This window comes from Petaurus breviceps, unplaced genomic scaffold (assembly GCF_028583685.1).
Source record: "Petaurus breviceps papuanus isolate PSGF00001 unplaced genomic scaffold, PetGlider_PUasm1.0 171, whole genome shotgun sequence".
Taxonomy (NCBI): domain Eukaryota; kingdom Metazoa; phylum Chordata; class Mammalia; order Diprotodontia; family Petauridae; genus Petaurus; species Petaurus breviceps.
In genome coordinates this window covers 7,694,782-7,716,907 of record NW_027185754.1, presented here as the reverse complement: position 1 = coordinate 7,716,907, position 22,126 = coordinate 7,694,782, and the positions used below count along the sequence as shown (strand labels likewise).

The window sequence follows — 22,126 nt, the reverse complement described above, 5'->3', positions numbered from 1 at the left end:
TTTGGGCTTATCTTTTGGGGAAGGGTCTAATAGGCATTGGGTGGATTGCCATCCTACCTGGCTAGATGACCTCAAAGTGGAGAGCGTTTTCCCATCTTCATCTGTCTTCTGGGGCAGCATGGACAGGGGCAGAAGCAGGGGACAAAGCTCCCCACACTGAATCAGGACCACACGTGGCACCCTCTTCTTCATCCCCTGTTCCTTTTTGATACCTCCCCCAGAGAATTGACCTGCCCCAGCTTTGCTGTGCCTCTGGCTCCATTTGGTTTCCAGGAAAGGCTTCACTTGAGACATTAGGTGATGTGCATGGGAGCAAAGAAAGTAGTGAGCAAGGATCAGGACCATTTGAGGAGCACTTTTCCAGGGTCACATAAGCTCTAGAAATATATGCCTTTGTCAGGATCAGGAGCGTCAGCATGCCCACATAGGCATCATGGTGGAGTACAGCATTGCTCTGATGAACAAACTGGATGGCATCAACAGACACTCCTTCAACACCTTTCGCCTCCGCGTTGGTGAGTTCACCTAAGAAGAGTCAAGGGGTCCTGGTGGACAGAGGTAGAGGGAAGCAGAGGGGTAACCTTAAATAGCCAGGTAATACGTCCCATCACCTGCTTCCAAAAAGACCCACTTCTAAGCCTTACTGGACATAGAAAGTCATCTCTTAACTTTTTTTTTCTCTAAAATTCCCAGGTGGTTTTCCTTGGTGATAATATTCCAAGGACTAGGAGGCTCTTCTGAATGAAGCCATATTTTTATTTTAGCTGGGATTTTAGTTAATTTTTTAAAATTAATTTTAATACTATATTGGTCTGATTATAGATGGAAGTTCTTCCCTTCCTTGACTTTGAACTAACATTGGTATTATTTTTCAATAGAGTACAAAACTTCTCTCCCCTGATCCCCCAAAGAGATCTCATTATTTTAGGTATATATCTTATTTTCAGACCAGTACAGTACTTCTTGGTTTTGGGAAATAGATTTTTCTGGTTTCCATCAAGACTTCCTTTCAGTGGAAGGCTTGGCCAATATGGTTCTGTCCAGAAGTCCTAAAGCTGGTCTCTACCCCTGAACTCACTAGACATACTTTCTTCAGGCATCAACCATGGGCCTGTCATAGCCGGGGTGATTGGTGCACGAAAACCTCAGTATGACATCTGGGGAAACACAGTCAATGTTGCCAGCCGAATGGAGAGTACTGGAGAACTTGGGAAAATCCAGGTAAAAAAAAATAAACTTCTAATGAAATTGCAGGTAGTCGTGCTGGAGAGAATCCCAGAGTTGGAGTTTGGAGTCCTGGCTTTTGCTATTGGGTGATCCTGGGCAAGGTGCATCCTTATCCTGGCCTTAAGCTGGGAAGGCCCTTAGGGAGCATCGAGTTTGATCCCCTCATTTTTGTAGAGGAAATTGAATCTCTTTGGGCTTTTCCTCCTTTGTAAATTTTGTGGGTTGGACCAGATGACTGATAATTTAGGGTTCTCTCCCCTGCTTAGACTGTCTCTTATGCCCAATCACCAGGCACTTGGTTGTGTGGGACACTGTACTAGGCTCTGGGGATAGACAGCAATGAGATGATCCCTGCCCTCAAGGAATTTACATTGTGTTAGGAGACAAAACATGTGCGAATGTTAAATATGTACAAGATAAATACAAAGTTATTTCAGGGATAGAAGGGAATTCCCATGCTGATGAAATTACAGGTGCACCCTCTTCTCCCATTTCCAACAAACAAATCAAGTCCCTAGAGCTTGGCGCAGCGCCACACACATAATACAGGCGCGATTCATTCCTGTTCAATGGATAAATGGGTGTCTCGCATTCAGTGGGTCTGTGTATGTCCCCCAGAGGTCCCTGACTTAGTAGTACGGAGGAGAGCCCTGGATTCTCAACAGCTCCACTAGCAAAGGGCCTGCTCTAGACCCCTGTAAGCTGCAGACACTGGGACGGCTTCACTGTTAGGCTGTTTGCTGTCTGAGGAACAGTCCAGAGAGGCCCATCACTTATATGTTCACCCCTGTCCACAGCAGCTTGTATATACCTTCTGTTGAGTGCTGTGAGCTGCATAGGTAGAAGCTAATTATGTACGTAATCTCTGCTCTGAGATGTATTTTTTCTTTCACAAAGGCAAAGACTCTGGTTTGTTTTCCCTCGCAGGTTACTGAGGAGACCTGTACCATCCTCCAGAAGCTGGGCTATTCTTGTGAATGCCGGGGACTGATCAATGTCAAAGGCAAAGGAGAGCTAAGAACTTACTTTGTCTGTACTGATACCACTAAGTTCCAAGGGATGGGGCTGAACTGAGGAATTTCACTGGATTGTGAGGTTTAATTACTTTGCCCTCCTTATGCAAGTAAAGGAGAGGATAGATGGGCAACTTTGACAGGCAGAAAAAGCTACTCTGTCCTTGGCTTGGAATTGCCTTAAAGAATTTCCCATCTCTTGGACATGAAACTCTGTTTTTGGCCTAAACCAACTACAGTACTGAGACTTTTAGAAAAAAAACTCCTCAAGACTTAGGCATCGAGGTACCAACAGCATCGAGGTACCAACAACTTGGAGATCCCAAGCTTCTGGCACTGGCTTGCTACAGATCTTGGAGAGCTGCTCCTGGGACAGAAGGCAGGAGTTTGGATGGTAATTGTACCTGGAAGTCGTTACACCATAGAGTGCCACCCAGTGACCTGATAGCAACAAAAAGACACCATCTGACATAGTCAGTTCCTATAACTAATGTTGCTTTAAAATGAATTTTCTCTCAAACTTTGGATGGGCCACTGACTCTGCTCTGCTCTGACTCCTTCTATGAAAGGACTATGGGAATGAACACCAGTTGGTTTTCTTAGTAAGTTAACAACAGGGCCAGGCCTTGATGGTGGTTTGAGATCCCTCTTAGTTCTGTACATCCAAGACAAAACCTTTGTTCAGTAGGGGAACAAAACCTAAACCAAAAACTCTAAAGGCGTTTGGCTTTTTTTTTTTTAAATTTCTAGATTTCAAACAATGGAGTGTAAATGTTTAAAAGGAAACATTACTGCAAATCGTTACTAACCATTCCTATTTGCTGTTCTTCTGTTTCCCCTTGTTCCCATGGGTTTGTTCTAAGTGGATACATTATTAATGGGACATTTTGAAAGGACTTCTTAGTGCTGGAAAAATTAACCTTTAAGTCTGTTGTCTCTCTTTTTAAACTGACTTAAACGTCCAAGAAATCAGTGCCATGATTTTGTGTTTAGTTTTTATACATCGAAGAGGGTCACGTTGGCTCTAAAACCACATTTTCTCTGCAAGCATTTTCAGTTGGGTTCGCTAAGGAGGTAGAGGTTATATAGGGTGTGTTCAGGGAGGACTGGTACCTCTGGGTATGATGGCTGCTGAGTCCTTTTCAGGGCTGCTTTCCACCTTTGGTGTCCACCTCTTCTACCCAACTGTCACCTGTGGCTCCAAGAAGCTGTAGCATGCGCAGTGGCCACACCCAGGTAAACTGTTTTGGCAAATGGGCTAACCCAGATCAAGGGTAATCCAAGGGGTCTCAAGCCCATTGGTGAGTTAGCCTGGTGTCCACCCCAAGCACGTGAAGACTTCCCCTGGTGGAATGGGGTGGATAAACACAATTTGTTCCAATGGCCATGAAGGCAGCTGAAGCAAATGCTGTGGAATGCTTAGAGCTTGGTCAGACATCAAAGATGCCAAGAGCACGCACTGCATCCTGGGCTATCCCCAGTCGTTTTGACTCTGTCCTGACACTGGACTGTGATGACTCTGGAGGAGAGAGTGAGGCCTACGACTTTGTGCAGCTCTGCCTTGCTTAAATCCAATTTACCCATGAATCAAGACGTTATCAGAGGGTAAGGGGAAAAAAAAGGCCTTTGTTTTAGGTGCGAAGTTAGACTCAACCACCTGTCCCTCATCTGTCTATTATATGGGTATCAGACACATTATACATCATTAATCTTATGTTAAAAGTAGATGAGAAACCATCTGCTTTTTAGATATGCTGTTACTTTTCAGACCAGAGGGAAAAAGTACATACGTAGCATAGAGAAAGCCATCTAGCATGAACCTACCTGTAGGAATATCTTCCCCCACCACTTTGTTTTGCAACTGGAAGCCAGTAAGAGCTTTAAGAGCTAACATGGAAAGGAAGATCCCAGCAGGCAAGCCACCCGGGCAGGGGAATCCCCCAGAAGAAATCCTCCCTCCTCTTTGTGCTGGTCTGATATCCCACCTAACATTCTCCTTCACAGAAATGCAGACATACTCTTTTCTACACCAGAGTGATTCTTCGACTTCTTTTGGAAACAATCCAAGTTTATGAAATGTTCTTTTATGTGTCTTAGATGTTAAGAACAGCAGTGTTCTTTTATAGGATTATAGATTTAGAGTTGAAGGTACTTTGGAGGTTATCTAGTCAAATTCTAGCAAACAGCCTCACAGAGGTGAGGTATTGCACCCAAGGTCCGATACACAGTAAGTGCCAGGACTAGGATTTGAACACAGATCCTCTGACTTTCAATTCTGTGTTCTTTCCATTGCACCACCCTGCCTTTTGGAGGGTGGGGGGATTACAACCAGTTGCATTTTTTGTTGTTGTTGTTGTTTTGTCTTTTTGGAGGGGGTAAGGCAGGGCAATTGGGGTTAAGTGATTTGCCCAAGGTCACAGGGCTAGTAAGTGTTAAGTGTCTGAGGCTGAATTTGAACTCAGGTCTTCATGACTCCAGGGCCGGAGCTCTATTCACTACGCCACCTAGCTGCCCCAAACAGTTTTATTTGTTTATAAGCAGAACTAAACCAGTAACATAATTTTAGGGAGTTTTTTTAATCTAGGTCTAGAGGTTTTAAAACTGTTAAATTTCACTTAATATAATGTGGACATTTTTGAGGCAAATTACCACTCAATTTGTCTCATCTAAATTCAGTTTTCCACGTGGGGTTCACCAATACCAAAAACACTTTCAAAGATTCTAACAAATAAGCAACTTAGGTGAAAAGAAAAAGCCTGTTATGATCAAGAAGTGACGAATTCTCTCCTGGGATATATGTGAGACTCTCAGAAACAGTCTTGTTCTAATAGTTGGCCCTGGATAGATCAAATCTGGAGTATAGTTAGGTCCTAATTAATATGAATGATGAATTGCCAGAAGTGCTTGCATTATTTGAACTTGCAGTGCATCTTTCCATTGTACTAGAACCAACCACTGTATTTTACAGAATTGTAACTTCAAATAATGTGAATCCTTATTACATATGGTCACTTCATGTGATTTATTATTGGAGCTAATTAGGACTTAGTCATACTTGTATTCAATTCTGCATTTCACATTTTAAGGAGGATGGTGATTAAGAGTGTCCAAAAGAAGGCAATCAGGATGGTGAAGGGCCTCAGGTGCACAATATATAAAGATTTTTTGAAATAACTGGAGCAATTTAATATGGAAAAGGTTTGAGGTGTTAGGGGAAGATGAAGTAACTGTCATTAAATATGAAGAATTAGATTTGTTTCTGGAGGCCAAAGAAGGCACAAGTAGAAGTTACAAAGAGGCCAATTTAGGCTTGATTTAAGGAAACATTTCTATCAATTAGAAGTATGCAAAGATGGAATGGGTCACCCTGGGGTGGGTGGATCCCTCAGCACTGGAAGTCTTCATGAAAAGCTGGATAAGAACTTGTTAGGTAGGGTACCGATCGTACTCAGGTATGGATTAGACTATACAACCTCTCAAGTCTCTTCCAATACTTTTGGAATACAAATGTTTTCTACCACGAATGGACGGTTATCTGAAATCCTATGAAACAACTGATTTAAACTGCACAAAAAATGAAGCAATGTTTCTCTTCAGCAGATAAAACAGAGCTATGCTTTTATTGGTGTGGGCACTCCTTTCACAGACACAGATCATAACCCTTCCACGACTTAGTAGATGGTGCTAATATGTTGATGTGGCTCAAAATACCTCACCTTGTAGCCTAGTCTTGAATTAAGCCTCTCCATCATGACTTGCTGGAGAGCATGTGTTGATAGTATGGGTATGTTATTTGTTGGCACAAATAAAGAATGGCTCGGGACCAGGATGAGTTGTCATGGCCTCAAATAACCAGGGTCTCTTCCATCCATCACTGAAGCAAGACTCAACAGAGCTTGACATATGTCATCAAGCAAAATCTGTCCAGGAAGGAAAACAGGTTTGTACCAGTTTGGATATCTGGCCACATAACACGTTTTTTTTCTTTACTTTCAGTTATAGTACTCTGCTCAGATGAGAATGTCTAGCAAATTTTACTAGCCTGAAGCTGCTTGAAGAAGTGAAAGCTTATTTGGAAGCGTCAGTGTTCACGTTTGTACAACAAACATTTAAACAAAACTGGTCTTTCCTATGACCCAAGAATATCTGCTAAAGTGGCCTACTGACTAATGGGGAATAGTTTGAAGCTCTTTAGTTTACGTGTTATAACCGTCTCCTAAGAGAAATAGATCATTAGTATAATTTTTATATGTTCAGAATAATGCCACAGATGTATATTTTTAGAAGGTGAATGTAAATAACGGGGACTTATCCATTGACAATGGATCTTTTACATTTATGTCAAAGCAGTATTGTTTCATTTTTATAAATACTTTAACAAGGATATTTTTATATAGCAGCAATATTTCATAAGATAAATTTGCAATTTGAAAATGTTAAGTACCATAATGTGTTTTGTACTTTATTGAATCTGTTTGGTTTAAGTCAAAAATCTTGGTCTAAAATAGATTCTTCAATGTTTTCTCAAATAATTTTTTTGGTTGTTTCCTGGAATGAAATTTAAAGACTTTGGCAAAAAAATATGCATAAACAACTTTGTCTGTAAAGATTAAAAAACTGGTAACTCTTAGGAGTTGCCTTTTTTTAAAAATTTAATTTAATTAATTTATTTTTTAAAGCAATCGGGGTTAAGTAACTTGCTCAAGGTTACACGGCCAGTTATTTCTGGGTGTGGTGCTGAGTATCGGAGCCCAGATGATCCCCGTCATCCCAACACTGGAGCCGGTGTTCTTACTCGCTGAGCCACCTGGCCACCCCTAAGCAATTGGGGTTAAGTAACTTGCTCAAGGTTACATGGCCAGGTGTTTCTGGGTGGGTGCTAAGTGTCTGAGCCCGGGATTCAATCTCCAGGTCTTCTGAACACTGGAGCTGGTGCTCTTACTTGCTGTGTTACCGGGCCACCCCTAAGAGTTGCCTTTAACAAAAGTATCAAGTTTCACTTTAAACAGGTAACATGCAGTGGTTTTTTTTTTTTTTTTAACAAAAGGTTCTTGTCAAACCCTAAAATACTGTAGCTTCCTAAAACTTCCTTGCTATGTTATTAAGTAAAATGTCTAAAACAAGGATTATTAAGGCACTTTTATGGGATCATAAGCTGAGTTGGTAGGACTCATAAAAGGATTGTCTGACCCTTTTATTTTAGTGATAGGGAAACATAAGTTGAGTGACTTACCCAAGGTCACAAATCTGGGTAATACAGTGAATAGGGTGCGAGCTGTGAAGTCAGGAAGACCTACGTTCAAATCCAGCCTTAGACACTTATTAGCTGTAAAACCTTGGGCAAAGCCACCTAATAACACTAAGCCTCAGTTTCCTTATCTGTAAAATATAGGTTATAATAGTACCTCCTCCCAGGGTGTGAGATATCTCAAATAAGATAGCATATTTGCTTTGCAATCTTAAATTGCTATGTAAGTACTATTATTATTATTATGCAGGTAATAAAAGCTAGCATTTATACAGTGTCTGCTGGGAGGTTGGTTCTATTATCATCATCTCCATTTTACAGTTTGAGGCAAATAGAAGTTAACTGACTTGTCCACAACTACACAGAACTGGAGCCAGGATTTGAATCCAGGTCCTCTTGACTCCAAATCCAGTGCTCACTCCACTATACTGACTTTAAATCAGTTTTGCTGGGTCTTCAGCACTTTCCTTTAGCCAGTAGATTTAAAAGTTGAGAATGGAATGGTGCTTGCATCCTATTTTGGGAACTCAATATGATCTTTACCCAATTCAAGTGAGAAGAACTGGTAAGACATAACACTTCTGATTTGAATGGGTTGATCGGTAGTGGCTTGTATCCAATTATGTCCTTTTCAAATCTTTTAACCTTTCCCTCCCTCAGATAATTTACTGATATCAGGATCTATGATTTCATTGGTGTGGGTGCTCCTTCCCTAAACACTAACTAATATTTCCAGGTTGTTTTACAGATTTTTGTTAACAAGTCTTTCTATAAAGTCTCCACAAAGGCCTTATTTAGAACACTTCTATTTTCAAATAGGAAATTTCTTTCTCTTACAACCTAGTTATTTTTGATAGTATTTAAGTCAGTATTACAACAAAAGTTGGATTTTTCTAAAGTCAACAACTATGTTTGCACAGTAAGAGATAATTAGAATTAAATTATTCTTTTCAAAGTACCCTTATAATCCTTGGACTTATTATTATAATTTAGTTGCTTTTTATGGCTAGGTTGCAGTTTCAGAAAATGATTTTTCCTAGTTTTTATTCTAAATTCATTACATGTTTAATCAAAGCTTCTGAAAAATTCCACTATATTCTCAAATGTCATAATGTAATGAACCACCACATGCCTATGGCCTCTGCTTTACCAAAATAGCTGAATTCTATTGTAGCTGACCTTTGTATTTCAGATAAAAATAGATCAGTTATCTGGTTCATTTCACTGTAATTAAGTATCTGGCATGGCAGACATGACCTTTAAGAAACCGTAAGTAGAAATGTATACCTTATGACTTGTTCAAGGATGTATTTCCTGCTGTTATCTACTTTATTGACACCCCCACCCCCCAATATTGTTCCAGGATAGGGGAATGCCTGAAACACAAAGAGTGTGTGTGTTTTGGAAACTTAGCTGGTAGGTTACCATCATATACAACATGCCAAGACTGGCTAGGAACACAGGAAACATGTTATTGAAGATTTATTTAAGAGGGATAAGTATTCTCTTGAGAAGAAATGTGGAATAGTGATAGAAGGACCTGATTTCAAGTCTTGCCTGTGTGAGCAAGTCACTTAGAGGGTGCCATAGAGGCAGTGACAGGCTAAGACATGTTTCAGAGCAGCTGCTGATCTGTACTGGTAGAAGGAATTTTTTATGGATGTCATCCCCTGCCCTCCACCCCCCCCCAAAAAAAAAGTATTGTATAGTGTAATAGGGGAAAACTCTCAGTTCAAAAAATTTCTTTTAGTTAAGGAAGAGACCCTAAGTGCTGTTCAGAAACACATACCTGATCCGGCCACCAGGACAATGTTAAGCCACCTCCCTCTCTGGGATAATGAAAAGAATAATAATAACTAACATTTATATGGTACTTACTCTGTGCCAGGCTCTGTGCTAAGTATGTACAATCATCATCTGATCTGGTCCTCACAACAGCTCTGGGAGGCAGGTGCTGTTATGATCCCCATTTTGTAGATGAGGAAGCTGAGACAAACAGATTTAAGTGACTTGCCCAGACTCCCAGGCAGTAAGTGAACGAGGACAAATTTGAACCTTGGTGTTCTGACCTGAGGTCCTGGGCTCCAGCTGCTGTGCCCCCAGCCGCATCAGGGTCCCTGGCAAGAACCTGAAGCAACTTTTTCTTAGCAACAATGGTCAAGTCTTTTTTCTCACCAATTCATACTTTTAAGTTGGGAGCTAATTTGGTTCAATTTCCCTAACAGAAATTAAGGACTTTAGCAAATATGAATAACCCAATTGTTTTAATTAATTTTGTATTTTTGGAGTAGCTTGGCTCTACCTGTCTTATGGTCATCTGTTAAAGAACTGTGTTTATTTCTGATGCTGAATTGCTTTATTTTTAATACCATGAACTTTGGTGAGGTTTTTTTTGTACTGAAAACATCACATTCAACCCCATTCTTGGTTTAGGTGCTCAAACAAAACTGATTTAAAATAAGGTGCTAAGCTGTGATTGAAATTATTAGTAACACATCTGGTAATTCAAGGTTCAGATTTATTACTTTAACACGTGTCCTATCTCTGGAACACTAAAATTGATTGTTTCAAAGTTTAACTCATTAAAAACACAATTTACAAATATTTAATGTGCCCTGAAAAATTTTCAAGTTAAGAATGAAAAAAATATATACACTATATATAATCATATACCACTGTTTTAACTTCAAATTCCATCAGATACACATTCAGTGGTGCTGATTTTTTTTGGTTCTTCAAGATCTGAAAGAAAAAAAAGAGAAACAGACTTGTATTTTTATTCAGAATTTTTCTTTAAACAGAATATATATGTATGCACATGTATGTGTGTGTGTGTGTATATCAGACCATAAAAAGTGTCGAGAGCCATTCTTAGTGACTTAGGTTATATGTGAGAGAAAATGTAAAATTATCCATTAAGGTGGAAATGGAGAGCAAATTGCTAGGCTTTAAAAAAGTGCATGAACACCACTGATTTAAAATCCTACCTCTACAAAGATGTTATCTTTACTGGCAAGATTGTTTAATTATTTTTTTTACAAAAAGCAAGAAAGTCAAAAGTAGTTTTTATCTAACACTGAGAGTCCACAGTTGCTTTAACTATTCAGAACTTCATAGAATTATACATTTACAGCAAATCGAAAAAAGACTGATAAAAGATTCTGTTTTCCTCTCAGTGCTCTGTGGAATACACACTGGTGATTGGACATGTAAGAGATGAGCAAAAATCTTGAGAAGTCATATAACCTTGCTCAAATCAAGGAAGTAGATTTCTCAAACCAGGGGGGAAAAAAGGAACTCACCTTCTGTTAAGTCTATGAAGCTGTTTTCTATGACAGGAGAAGGAACAGAAATCCCCATTGCTTTCCGGATTCCATACATGCTCACAATGTCACCTGGGGTGACTTGCTGTGCAAGTTCTTTTAGATTATTGGTTACTTGTTCAGCTAGGAAAAAGAGCATGGGAATTAAATGGAAATTAAGTTTGTGATACTAAATGTTGTTTCTTAAGATAATTCCACTCAAATCCAAAAACACAAATTGTACCTGCCTTTGTTTGGCACTGTGCACTAATTTGTTCACATCACTACTTGGTAAGTTCATCAATTATAACAACCTCCCCCCCTGCCCAACACTGCCGTGTTTTACTAAGATGACCAACCTACCCAGATGCATTTCTCTATAAGATGGTCCCAAAAGACAAATCATATTAGGAGGAGGTCTGGTACTTAGACGTTCATTCTGAGCCTCCTGAAGTTCTCTGAGTAATTTGGTGGTTTCATCAAGTTTCCTCTGGAATACTTCAGCCTCTGGGTTGTGAAAAAGAAACATGCTGAAAAAAGCGAAGCCTGCAGGTGACGTTCACCCACTGTTTGACACTGTGCAGGGCTCTAATGAGACCTTGTCATTAAGTGCAAAAAATTTATACATTACCTTTCTTGGGGGAAGAACACAAATGAACTTGGTCAAATAAGCTCAGCCTTCTTTATTCCTTGCCCAGGATTACCATTACTTACTCAAGATTAAAAATGAAGTAGTTCCTAACTTTTGAATATGGACAACAATTATCATCACAAAACTCAGATTCCCTCCTCCCCTTCTCCTTCAATAGCTGCATTTATTCTGTACAATGCTGGAAAGAAATAAAATTTAAAATGACAAGTTTCCAACATGCATGCAGTGTTGTGTACCTCTTGCAAGAACTCCAGTCCTCCTCTGAGGGGCTTGCTGCACAAAGGCTGGAAACCACTGCTTGCTCTCATGTGACATTATATTTTGGTGTAGTACCAGCCTTATATGGTTAATTTCACCACTGCTATCAGAACACTCACCTTCAGAGTCAAAAATCTCAATCTGGGCTCCAAAGTTTGTGACTGCCTTTAGTGCTGTAAGTCTGTCCTTATTAGTGCTAGAGTCCAAAGAGCCAGCTGAATCTGTTTCTGTAACCTGTCAAAAAACAGAACACCCTCCTCCAATTGGTTAAGCCTGTTAAGTTGGATGATCGCAAATAGAAGATGGTTAAGATGGACACATAATTGTACTCAGTAATCATGATTTTTGAGTCTGGAAAAATGGTTTCATAAGCATGATGCTTTCAAGATGCGAAGCTCAAACCTGAGCAAAAATATGTCCATAAATCTTATCTACAGTATGTGCAATGTGCTTTGTTTCTTAATGTAAATCTAGTCTAGATCAGGAGTAGCCCATCATTTTGTCGGACTTGTAATTTTTAACTCATCCTCTTAGTGTTAAAATAGGTATTTCCTTTGCTATCAGTTTATACTGTGATCATGCTTGAGTTTTTAAGAGTAGATAGCTAATATGAGAGGTTTTATAGCTCCTGAGGCAAGATATCAAGGACTTCCTGGGAGAATGAAATCTGTTTTTAAAATACTGAGGTTTTAGTTTTAGAATCAAAACACAAATTCAATTTCTTCTTTTTAGGAACAGATCAACCTAGAAAATGTGCTTGTTACTAGCACAACAATAGTCATTTTCATATACAGTGTTACCAGCTAAGCCTTTTAGATGATTATTCTCCAGATAAATATAGTTTAAAAAATGATACACAGTCACCTCCATTTCTTTTGCACTGTCAAGACTACCATTCTGGGTTTCACCTTCAGGTACTGACTGGAAGGAAAAGAAAAAAGAATCTTCTATTGTTGGATCAATAAAACAGGAACACCTGTACATGCTGTAAAATTAAGAGTCATTAGGCATATAGCAAAAGATAAGCTGCAAAATACTGTATTAAGACATTTAAAAATGATGCTTTGAAATTAAATAGATGCTTAGGAAACTGCCACATAATTGCAACCTTTTAGTTTTTAGTCTGATAAACCAATGTCAATGGAGGGAAAAAAATCTTAGGGTCTGCTCTGTTTGCATATGTGATGGGTTCACCTGTCTTAAGCTTACCAGAGGAGGAATTTTCTCTTCTTTAGATTCTTAGAAAGGGGCCTGGCAAAAGGGAATCTAGTAATGGGGTTGTATAAAAACAAAAGAAGAGTTCACACTTTAATATTTTTGGGAAGCATTTAAAAAAAATGCACAGACCAGTACAGAAAGCAGGCCAGAAAGAAACAGACAAAAAGGGCCAGCTTTGCAAGTGGTGTTCGATTCATTATACATTTGAAAGGAAAAGCAAGCTGTAAGTAATAAGATTACATGACTTCATGCATAATTCTTCTTTTCTGTTCGACTTTATATATTTCAAAATGCACATTTTATTTGATGTTAAGTTCAGAAGAAAAAAATGGCCTGCAAAAAGTGTACTTTGTTACCATAGGGCCCCATACTTAGAAGTCAAATGATATTTATACAAACCATCCATTTGAAATTAAATTAAATCTCTATTAATTCAAGCTCTTGGGAGAGGAAACATACCCTTCTGGAATGGTGAAAAATTTAGTAGAAATATCATTTAAGTAGGGGAGACCAAGAGGTTTAACAGAATTTCTGAGTAGAGGGATATTTTCTTCCTCTGTCTAAACATAGCAATCGACTGGCCATTAATACTCTCCGAGCAGCAAAGTTGAAGAGTTGTTGGTTCCCAAAGAACAGCCGCAATGGACAGACAGAAGAAGTCGGCAAACATCGGCACTACTTTGAAAGTGTTCTTGGCACTCAGTGCATCTTTCTGTGGCCTCCTGGGGCACAAGAAGCTGCAGAGGTAGCCGGGAAAGCTTCACTAGTAAAAGCAACACAAACTTTGTGGAGAAAACTTTTCCCTACCTTACTAGTAAATGTTGTCCAGTCATTTCAGTAGCGTCCAACTCTTTGTGACCCCATTTTCAAAGACACTGGAGTGATTTGCCATTTCCTTCTCCAGCTCATCTTACCGATGAGGAAACTGAGGCAAACAGGGTTAAGGGACTTGCCCAGGGTCAATAGCTAGTAAGTGTCTGAGGCTGGATTTGAACTCAGGAAGATGAATCTTCCTGACTCCAGGCTTTACGCTCTAGGCACTAGCTGCCCCTACTACTAACTGTAGCCACATTTCCATGTTCTATTCTAACTCTTGGTTTGTAGCTGGGAGAGAGATTAAATTTCTGTTGACATGCAGAACCATGTGTCTGATAAAGGAAAAAGCAGGCTCTATATAATTATAAACCAGTTTAATTTCAACAAAGTTAGCATAGAAACTCTGCTTCACAATCCTGTACCTCCTAAGGATGAAGAAAACTAATGCAGACTGAAGTTCAAGTTCAATACTTCAAAAGTCTCTAGGCCAGAAATCCCGGCACTTGAGTTATGAGTTTCCGCTCATTGTTCTCTAACCATGACCTCCACCTTCCCTGGGTGGGGCTGTTTTTTTAAGATGAAGGGAATTTGGTTTTGATATTGGTTAATAACACAGTTTCATAACAGAGTGACTGATGCTTGGGAACTATGATGAATTGTCCTCTTGATTCATTAGAGTTCTTACCGTTTCAAGCTCTCTGAGGGATCGAGAATGTCCTCCTTTGGTCAGAACATCCAGTAAACTATCTGCCATAACATAGGGGTAATCTTGTGATGTGGCCAAAAACTCATGGATACTAGAAAAAAATTGTAAAAGTAACCTTCACATAAAGTATCTCTAATCTTGTCTACCAGGGCTAATAATACAGGACACAGAGAAAACCAACACAACCTAAGGGATAATTATTCTAATATCTAAAATTTTGTTCAACAAAACTAAAATTTTCTTATTTTCTAGTGATTTCTTTACTATTATATGATGAGGGAGAATATGATGAAAATACTTATTGAAATGCTACTGGAATATGGAAGATTTATACTATCAGCAAGTGAAATATAATTGTCTATCATTTAATCCAATAAATATTTCTTAAGTGCCTGCTGTGTGCCAGGTGCTGGCGAGAGAAAAATATAAAATTCCTGGCCTCAAGGAGCTTATATTCTATTGGGGGAAGGATGAGAGAAGACAGGTAAATAAATACAAGGAAACTTGAGCGGCAAGAGAACACTGACAACTCGAGGGGACCAAGAAAGGCTTCACAGAGCAGATGGCACCGAAGCCTTGAAGGAAGAGAAGGACTGACAGGAGCATGTAGGAGAGTACCTTTCAGGCATGAACAGTTATGGGGATGGAAGATGGAATTATGGTTCTGGGAAGTAGCTTGGATCCAGTTTTGCTAGAATAGCATTAAGGGAAATAATACAAATAAGCCTTCCAGATAAGTTGTAGGCAGACAAAGGAGTGCTTTAAAGGCCAGAGTATCCTGGAAGCAAAAGTCTTTAAAGTCTTCAGGCAAGTTAGTGACATGGCTAGACCACTGTCTCTGGGAAATTAATTTTTTTGGCAACTGTGTGGAGGCTGGATTGGAGGGATGCAGTCGAAGCAGTATTACTAGAATAACCTTCTTAACATGAAGATTATCACAACAGTCCAGCAAAAGGATATTGTACCTGAACTAGAGTAGTGGACGTGAGAGATTTTAAGCTCTAACCAAGACTTGGCAAAAGACATACATCTATGCTAAAATGTTCAGAAGCTGATTTGGAACTTGAGCACTCGAGAGGGATAAGGGTTAGATATATGGATTTGGGAGTCCTCTGTATTACAGTCATCGTCATTGTTGTAGTAAAAACTAACATTTATATAGTGCTTACTCTGAGCCATGTTTATGATTGCTGATGAGATCACTAAAATGACTAAGTAGAGAAAGAAGGCAGGCTAGGACAGAGACTTGGAAGACATCAATACTTTGGGGATGGAGTATGTATGACAATCCAGCAAATGAATTAAGAATGGTTAAAGAGGTAGGTGAACCAGGAGACAGCAGTGCTATGGAAAACCAGTGAGGAGGAAATGTTAAGGAAGAAAAGCAGGAGCTGGATAACATTATCAAAAACTCCAGAAATGTTATGTAGAATGAGGAGTGGGTAAAGGCTGTTAAACCTGGCAGATAAGAGATAACTGGTAACCATTAAGAAGTTTCATTCCAGTGGTGGGGCTACAACCCAGACTTCAAATGGCAGTAAGGAATGTGGAGATGTTCAGTGTCATTAACTCTTTTTGGGTGCTTAGCTGAAAGGAGATTTTATACATACATACATACATATATATATATATGCACATATATGGAGAGAGAGAATAGTTTGAGGTGAAGGCAAGATCAAGTGAAAAATTTTAAAGTATGGGGATGGTTTTAGCATTGTAGGTAGTGGGGAAGGAGCCAGTAGCTAAGAAGAGATTAAAGATGAGAGTGAGAAAGGCACAAAGAGGATGCTCCGGAGGAACCTAAAGGGAGTGGGATTAAGGAACAAGCTGAAGGCTTAGCCTTGGCAAGTCCAACTCTTCTTCAAATACTGGAGCAAAGGAGAAGATGGAGGACAACATACAGGAGGTTTTTGAGGTACAGAGTAGGGGAGTTGTGGGAGCTTATAATGCATAGTCTCAGTTTTCTCAGTAAGGTAAGAGTCCAAGTTTTTTTGATGACAGGGAGAGGGGATGGGTTGCACAGAAAGCCTGACTATAGATGAGATTGTAGGGATTGTAGGGATCTGACAGACAATGGCGGAAGAATAAAAGGATTGCTTTGTAGCAATGAGGGCTTAACTGGAATTAGAGAACATGAATCAGCTATGAATTTAGTTGGCACATTAGTATGTCTTCCTCTGGTGGTAGTCAGAAGTAATGGAGCTGGAATAGAGAAGATGAAGAGTGGAAGTAATCAGGCGTCAAGGAGTACAAGAGCACGTGGAAGGACAAAGGAATCAGGGGTGGAAGACAGGACATAGTTGAAATGGTCAACTATAAAGTCAAAGAAAGGTAAGACCAGAATAGAAGTGATGGCCTTGGGAGAAAAGAGAGGTGAGGAGAGATTAGAGGTTAGGGTAAGAACAAAGAACAGGTATGAGAGGAATGAGGCAGAGGGAGACCTGTAAAAACAGGAGATTATGGGGTAATCTGTAGGGCAAAATTATGGAGGTGGCATTGTTATGGGTTACAGTGAAACTTGATGTATGATTATCACTGTGCGTGGGTGAGGTGGAGAGAAGATGTAGGTCATGACAGTTTAGGCTGATGGACTAGAGGTCAGGCTGCTCTAGGTGACCACAACATATATACATTAGTCCCCAGAGATGAGGTCAGGGATTGGGGAGGACAGAAAGACTCTGAACCAGGTACTGAACTTGAAAAAGGATTTAGAATTCTAGAGGCAGGTAGATTACAAGAATCTAGACTAGGTGATATAGATGAAGTGAACATCAAAAGGAGGAGAGACTGCAGTGATAGCTGCAGGAGAAAAATCTAGACAGCAGTGAGAGTAGGAAGGAATATACTCCCCTCTCATCCGGTGTATCTCGGGGCAAGGAGTCATAAAAGAGTAGGGCTTCCTGTTGGTATTAACCCCTGGTGATACTTCTTCGTTCTGACCAATTACCCCTTTCTTCTAAAGAAAAATATTCACCCACTCCCTTTTCTAATCCTACAATCTGTAGCTTCTGGCCAGGGTATCTCTCACCAGGCTACTAGAAATAAACAACATTACCTTTATCCTTTTGACCCTAAAGGAAGCACACAACCCCAAGAAGATTTTCTAAGGGTAACAACAGGAAATAAAAAAGGGGTTAAGAGACTTCATCATAACCATACTTCTCCCTTTCCTCATATCAATAAAAAAATTAGTCTTGGTAGGGGAAGATACTTCATTGGGCATTGACTGTACAAAGAATTGATGTTATATTACTGAACATTTCAAAGGAAAACAAACTTTTTCTGATTTAAGTATTTCATCATAGAATTTAGAGGGAGGCTGGGGTTGGGAAAAAGTCTCTGAGATTCACCCACCCTTCCTCCTCAGTCAGTTCTGCCACTTCATCTCTGAAAAGTGAGAAGCCAGATAGACAAAGAAACTGAAGGGAGGTGGGGGGGAGAGATGGGAATAGAAATCCCAAGGGTAGCAATTCATATTTAAAGGGCCTAATTAAGTTGGATACTCTCTGCACATGGATAATTTTGTAATTCAAACAGAAGAATTTTAGGTACGTAAACAAATCTTATTGTCATGTAATTATTTTAAGAAAATGTAGTGCCAGAATACTGATGAACTGGTGACTCACCTGAAACCACCTGGAAGATTAGAATCTTCCCCATAAGTTGTGTAGATTAAATCAGAATCATCCTTGCTGATGTTTGCAAATGTGGAATCATAGTTTGGTGCATAAGAACTGTAGGGTCCATAATTCAAGTATAACACTGTTGAATAATAAAAAACTCAACACTACTACTTTGCTTTTTTACAATACAAACTAGCCCATTTCTGTTGATTACTGCCTTGAACTTTAGTTTTCTAAATTTTTTCCCTCCTCCAAACATAGTCACAAAGTTACATCCTGTTTGTAAAAGTCAACACCCCTAAGTATATTCTTAAAATTGACATTCAATTTTTGACAATATAATATATTTAAAATAGATAAGGTTACATGATTTTGCCAAAATTGTTAAATATTACAATATATTCTTTCTCAATATCCTCCTCTCTTCAGCACCTAAAAGAAGAATGACAAAAACCACTATTACTAGGTCTCACCTGGAGTAACTTTATTCCTTTTGTCCTCTTTGAATCCCTGCAGTGTATTAACTCCAGACTGAAGTCTTCCCGTTGTCATTCCCAATCTTACAGGGCAATAGCCAGGTTCTGAAGAATAAATTCAAGCATGAGACAGGTAAGCAGGTAGCTGTTTGAAGAACAAAATTTCCTGCTGTATTTCAGACCACAGGTCCCATTCTAAACGATAAGACTCAAAGGTTGAACAAATATCGTAGATTTTTTAAAAAAAGATTTAACTTAAAATTTTTCTATTTTTCTCTTTTTGAATTTGACAATTACCAACAAACCTGAATCAAATATAAGGAACGTAAAAAGTTTCACATATGAAACCAGGGATCTCATCACACACTGCCTAAAAATTACATACACACACCAAATTTACTAAGTTTTAAAACAGGGGTTAACTTGGGGTCACTCTTTTTGAAAAAAGTTTTGATAGCTATGTATCAGTATAACTGGCTTCTTTTGTAATCCTATGTATTTTATTTATGCATTCAAAAACACTGAGAAGGGCTTTGTGTCACAAAATAGGTTAACAATCTGTTCTAAAAGTTATCCTGCTTGGCTGTTTCCTCCGGTTCATTGAAAAAGTTTTATTGACACTTCTTCCTTCTTTCCTTCCTTGTTTCTTCTGCCCATCTGAAAACAAACGAACAAAAAACTTCTCCCTTGTAGTAAGTTAGTAAATTCCCACCAAAAAAAGTTATTGTGAACCTTTAAAAAAAAAAAAAAGCTAGTTTGGCATAATGGAGAGAGGGCCTTACCATCCTTCTAGTTATCCAGAATCACATTAGTCTTATCTTTGACTCTTCACATTCCCTCACCTTACATATCAAATCAGTTGCCAAATGTCAATGTTTCTACCTATGCATCTCATGCATCTGTCCACCTCTCCACACTGCCAGTCACCCCAATTCAGGCCTTCATCATCTTTCACCTGCACTACTGAGCTAGCTACTTTCTAACTAGTCTCCCTGCCTCAAATTTCTCCTTTCTTCAATCCATCTTGCAGAGAGTTGCCAAAATTATTTTCTTTAAGTACAGATGTGACCATATCCCTCTCTCATCCAGCTCCAATGCCATTGCCTTTAGGATCAAAGATAAACTTCTGTTTGGCTTTTAAAGCTCCAGCATTGTGGGAGGCGGAGTCAAGATGGCCTCCATGAGGTTCTGGCTCTCACCACCTCCAATCCATGTAAAAGGGGACTATGAACAAACTTTGGAGCTACAGAACCCACAAAATGACACAGAGAAGCTAACCTCCCACTGAGGACAGCCCAGCAGGCTGGCAGGAATTGGCCAGTGCAGCGCTCTGGGAACTGAGCCCAGCCCCTTGCTGAGGTTTTAGCCCCAGGGCAGGCCTGACCAGCCACCAGGTGGAGGGACTCCAGATCACCAGCAGCTGTGGTGGTCCAGAATTATCAACATATAGATGCTAAGGACAAAGTGAGAGGTCAGTGCAGTGTGGACTTTAGGACCCAGTAGTTGGGAGTGCCTTGGCTTTTGCCTCCAGGGTGAGAAGCTGCTGAGGGCAGCAGCCCAGCCACTGCACGTGGCAGCTTCAGCTCCTGGCCTGCAGAGTGTAGGGGGACCAAGCGACCAGTCTGAGGGGTAATCGCTCTTGATTTAACCTGCTTGGATATGGATTGCGGTCTAGGATGGAGGTCCTGGGGTGTGTGTCCAGCTTGCCAGAGCATGTAGAGGGTTCAGAGAGGGCACCCAACTAATACCTCCAGCAGTTGAGAAAACCCCAGCGTTTGGAACGAAGCTCCCCTGTCTGGTGGCAGAGTCCTACTGTGGCAAAAAGCCCCAAAGTCAAGTAACTGAGTGGCAACATGACCAAGCAAAGGAAGCAAAGCAAACAGAAGAATCCAATATTACACTCCTATTTTGGGGACAAAAAGGATGAAAGCATGGAACAGGAGGAAGACAGTGAAGTCAGAGCTCTTCCACCAAAAGCTTCAAAGGAAAATATGAGCTGGTTACAGGCCATAGAGGACCTTAAGAAGCAGATAAGAGAATGGAGGAAAAATTGGGAAGAGAAATGAGAATGATGCAAGAAAATTACGAAATGAGAGTCAATAGCCCGACTGAGGAAAATAACACCTTAAAAAATAGACTAACTCAAATAGCAAAAGAGGCTCAAAAAGGCAATGAGGAGAATCATTCCTTCAGAATTAGATTGGAGCAAATGGAAGCTAATGACTTTATGAGAAATCAAGATGCTGTTAAACAGATCCAAACAAATGAAAGAATAGAAGGCAATATGAAATATCTCATGGGAAAAACCACTGACCTGGAAAATAGATCCAGGAGAGATAATATGAAAATTATTGGACTACCTGAAAGCCATGATCAAAGAAAGAACCTAGAAATCATCCTCCAAGAAATTCTCAAGGAAAACCGCCCTGATGTTTTAGAACTGGAGGGCAAAATAGAGGTTGAAAGAATCCACTGATCACCACCTGAAAAACATCCCAAAAAGAAAACTCCTAGGAATATTATAGCTAGGTTCCAAAATTCCCAGATCAAGGAGAGAATATTACAAGTAGCTAGGAAGAAACAATTTGAATATTGTGGAAACACAATCAGGATAACTCAGGATCTGGCAGCTTCTACACTGAGGAACTGAAGGGCTTGGAATATGATATTCTGGAGGGCAAAGGAGCTGGGATAAAAACCAAGAATTACCTACCCAGCAAAACTGAGTATCATGTTTCAGGGGAAAATATGGTCATTCAGTGGAATAGAGGACTTTCAAGCATTCTTGATGAAAAAAACCAGAGTTCAATAGAAAATCTGACATTCAATACAAGAAGCAAGAGAAGCATGAGAAGGTAAATAGGGAAAAGAAATCATAAGGAACTCATCAAAGTTGAACTATTAACATTCCTACATGGAAAAACAATAATTGTAACTGATGAAACTTTTCTCAGTATGAAAATAGTTGAAGGGAATAGAAATATATATATGTCTATATCAGAGGGTATACAGGCGTATGAATACATATGTGAATGTGTGTATATATGTTTACAGGCATACATAGATAGAGGGCACAGGACCAATTTAATAGGAAGGGATGATACTTAAAAGGTGAAATTAAGAGGTGAGAGAGGAATATAATGAGAGGAGATGGGGAGAGACAGAATGGGGTAAACTAGTTCATATAGAAGAGGCAAGGGAAAATGGTTACAATGGATAGGAAGGCAAAAGGGAATGGGTCAACCTTATTCTCATTGAATTTGGCTCAGGGAGGAAATGAAACACACACTAAATAGGGTATCTCATCCTACAGGAGAATGGGGGGGTGATGATGGAAGGGAGGGCAGGCTGGGGGAGAAGGAAGTTAGAAGCACCCACTTTTGAAAAAGGACGGGATCAAAGTAGAGAATAGAGCAAGTGGGAGGTGGGATAGGAGGTAGGGAAATATAGTCAGTCTTTTACATATATCTACTGTGGTAATGTTTTGCATTAGCTACACATGTACAACCTATAGTGAACTGCTTATCTTCCCAGTAAGGGTGGGTGACAAGGGAGGAAGGGAATGAATCTGGAATTCAAAGTTTTAA

General features: G+C 39.7%; 2 protein-coding genes across 5 annotated transcripts in view; one reads left to right on the top strand and one right to left on the bottom strand.

Annotated features, from left to right (window-relative positions):
- ADCY7 (adenylate cyclase 7) overlaps positions 1–9,833 on the top strand; it is a 120,999-nt gene extending 111,166 nt beyond the window's left edge. For 2 of the 3 annotated variants that reach the window (XM_069082524.1, XM_069082525.1), the window contains exons 24-26: positions 401–515; positions 1,097–1,221; positions 2,155–3,221. In XM_069082524.1, the coding sequence (XP_068938625.1) occupies positions 401–515; positions 1,097–1,221; positions 2,155–2,301 (387 nt within the window). In that variant the 3' untranslated portion in view covers positions 2,302–3,221. Of the gene's footprint in view, positions 1–400; positions 516–1,096; positions 1,222–2,154; positions 3,222–6,236 lie in introns of those variants that run through there. The other variant, XR_011167288.1, reaches the window with a different exon arrangement.
- Positions 9,834–9,986: 153 nt separating this feature from the next.
- BRD7 (bromodomain containing 7) overlaps positions 9,987–22,126 on the bottom strand; it is a 45,574-nt gene continuing 33,434 nt past the window's right edge. For both annotated transcript variants that reach the window (XM_069082526.1, XM_069082527.1), the window contains 8 exons: positions 18,537–18,644; positions 18,067–18,202; positions 14,420–14,531; positions 12,565–12,621; positions 11,820–11,934; positions 11,154–11,297; positions 10,791–10,934; positions 9,987–10,230 (listed from right to left, as the gene is read on the bottom strand). In XM_069082526.1, the coding sequence (XP_068938627.1) occupies positions 10,175–10,230; positions 10,791–10,934; positions 11,154–11,297; positions 11,820–11,934; positions 12,565–12,621; positions 14,420–14,531; positions 18,067–18,202; positions 18,537–18,644 (872 nt within the window). In that variant the 3' untranslated portion in view covers positions 9,987–10,174. The remainder of the gene's footprint in view (positions 10,231–10,790; positions 10,935–11,153; positions 11,298–11,819; positions 11,935–12,564; positions 12,622–14,419; positions 14,532–18,066; positions 18,203–18,536; positions 18,645–22,126) is intronic.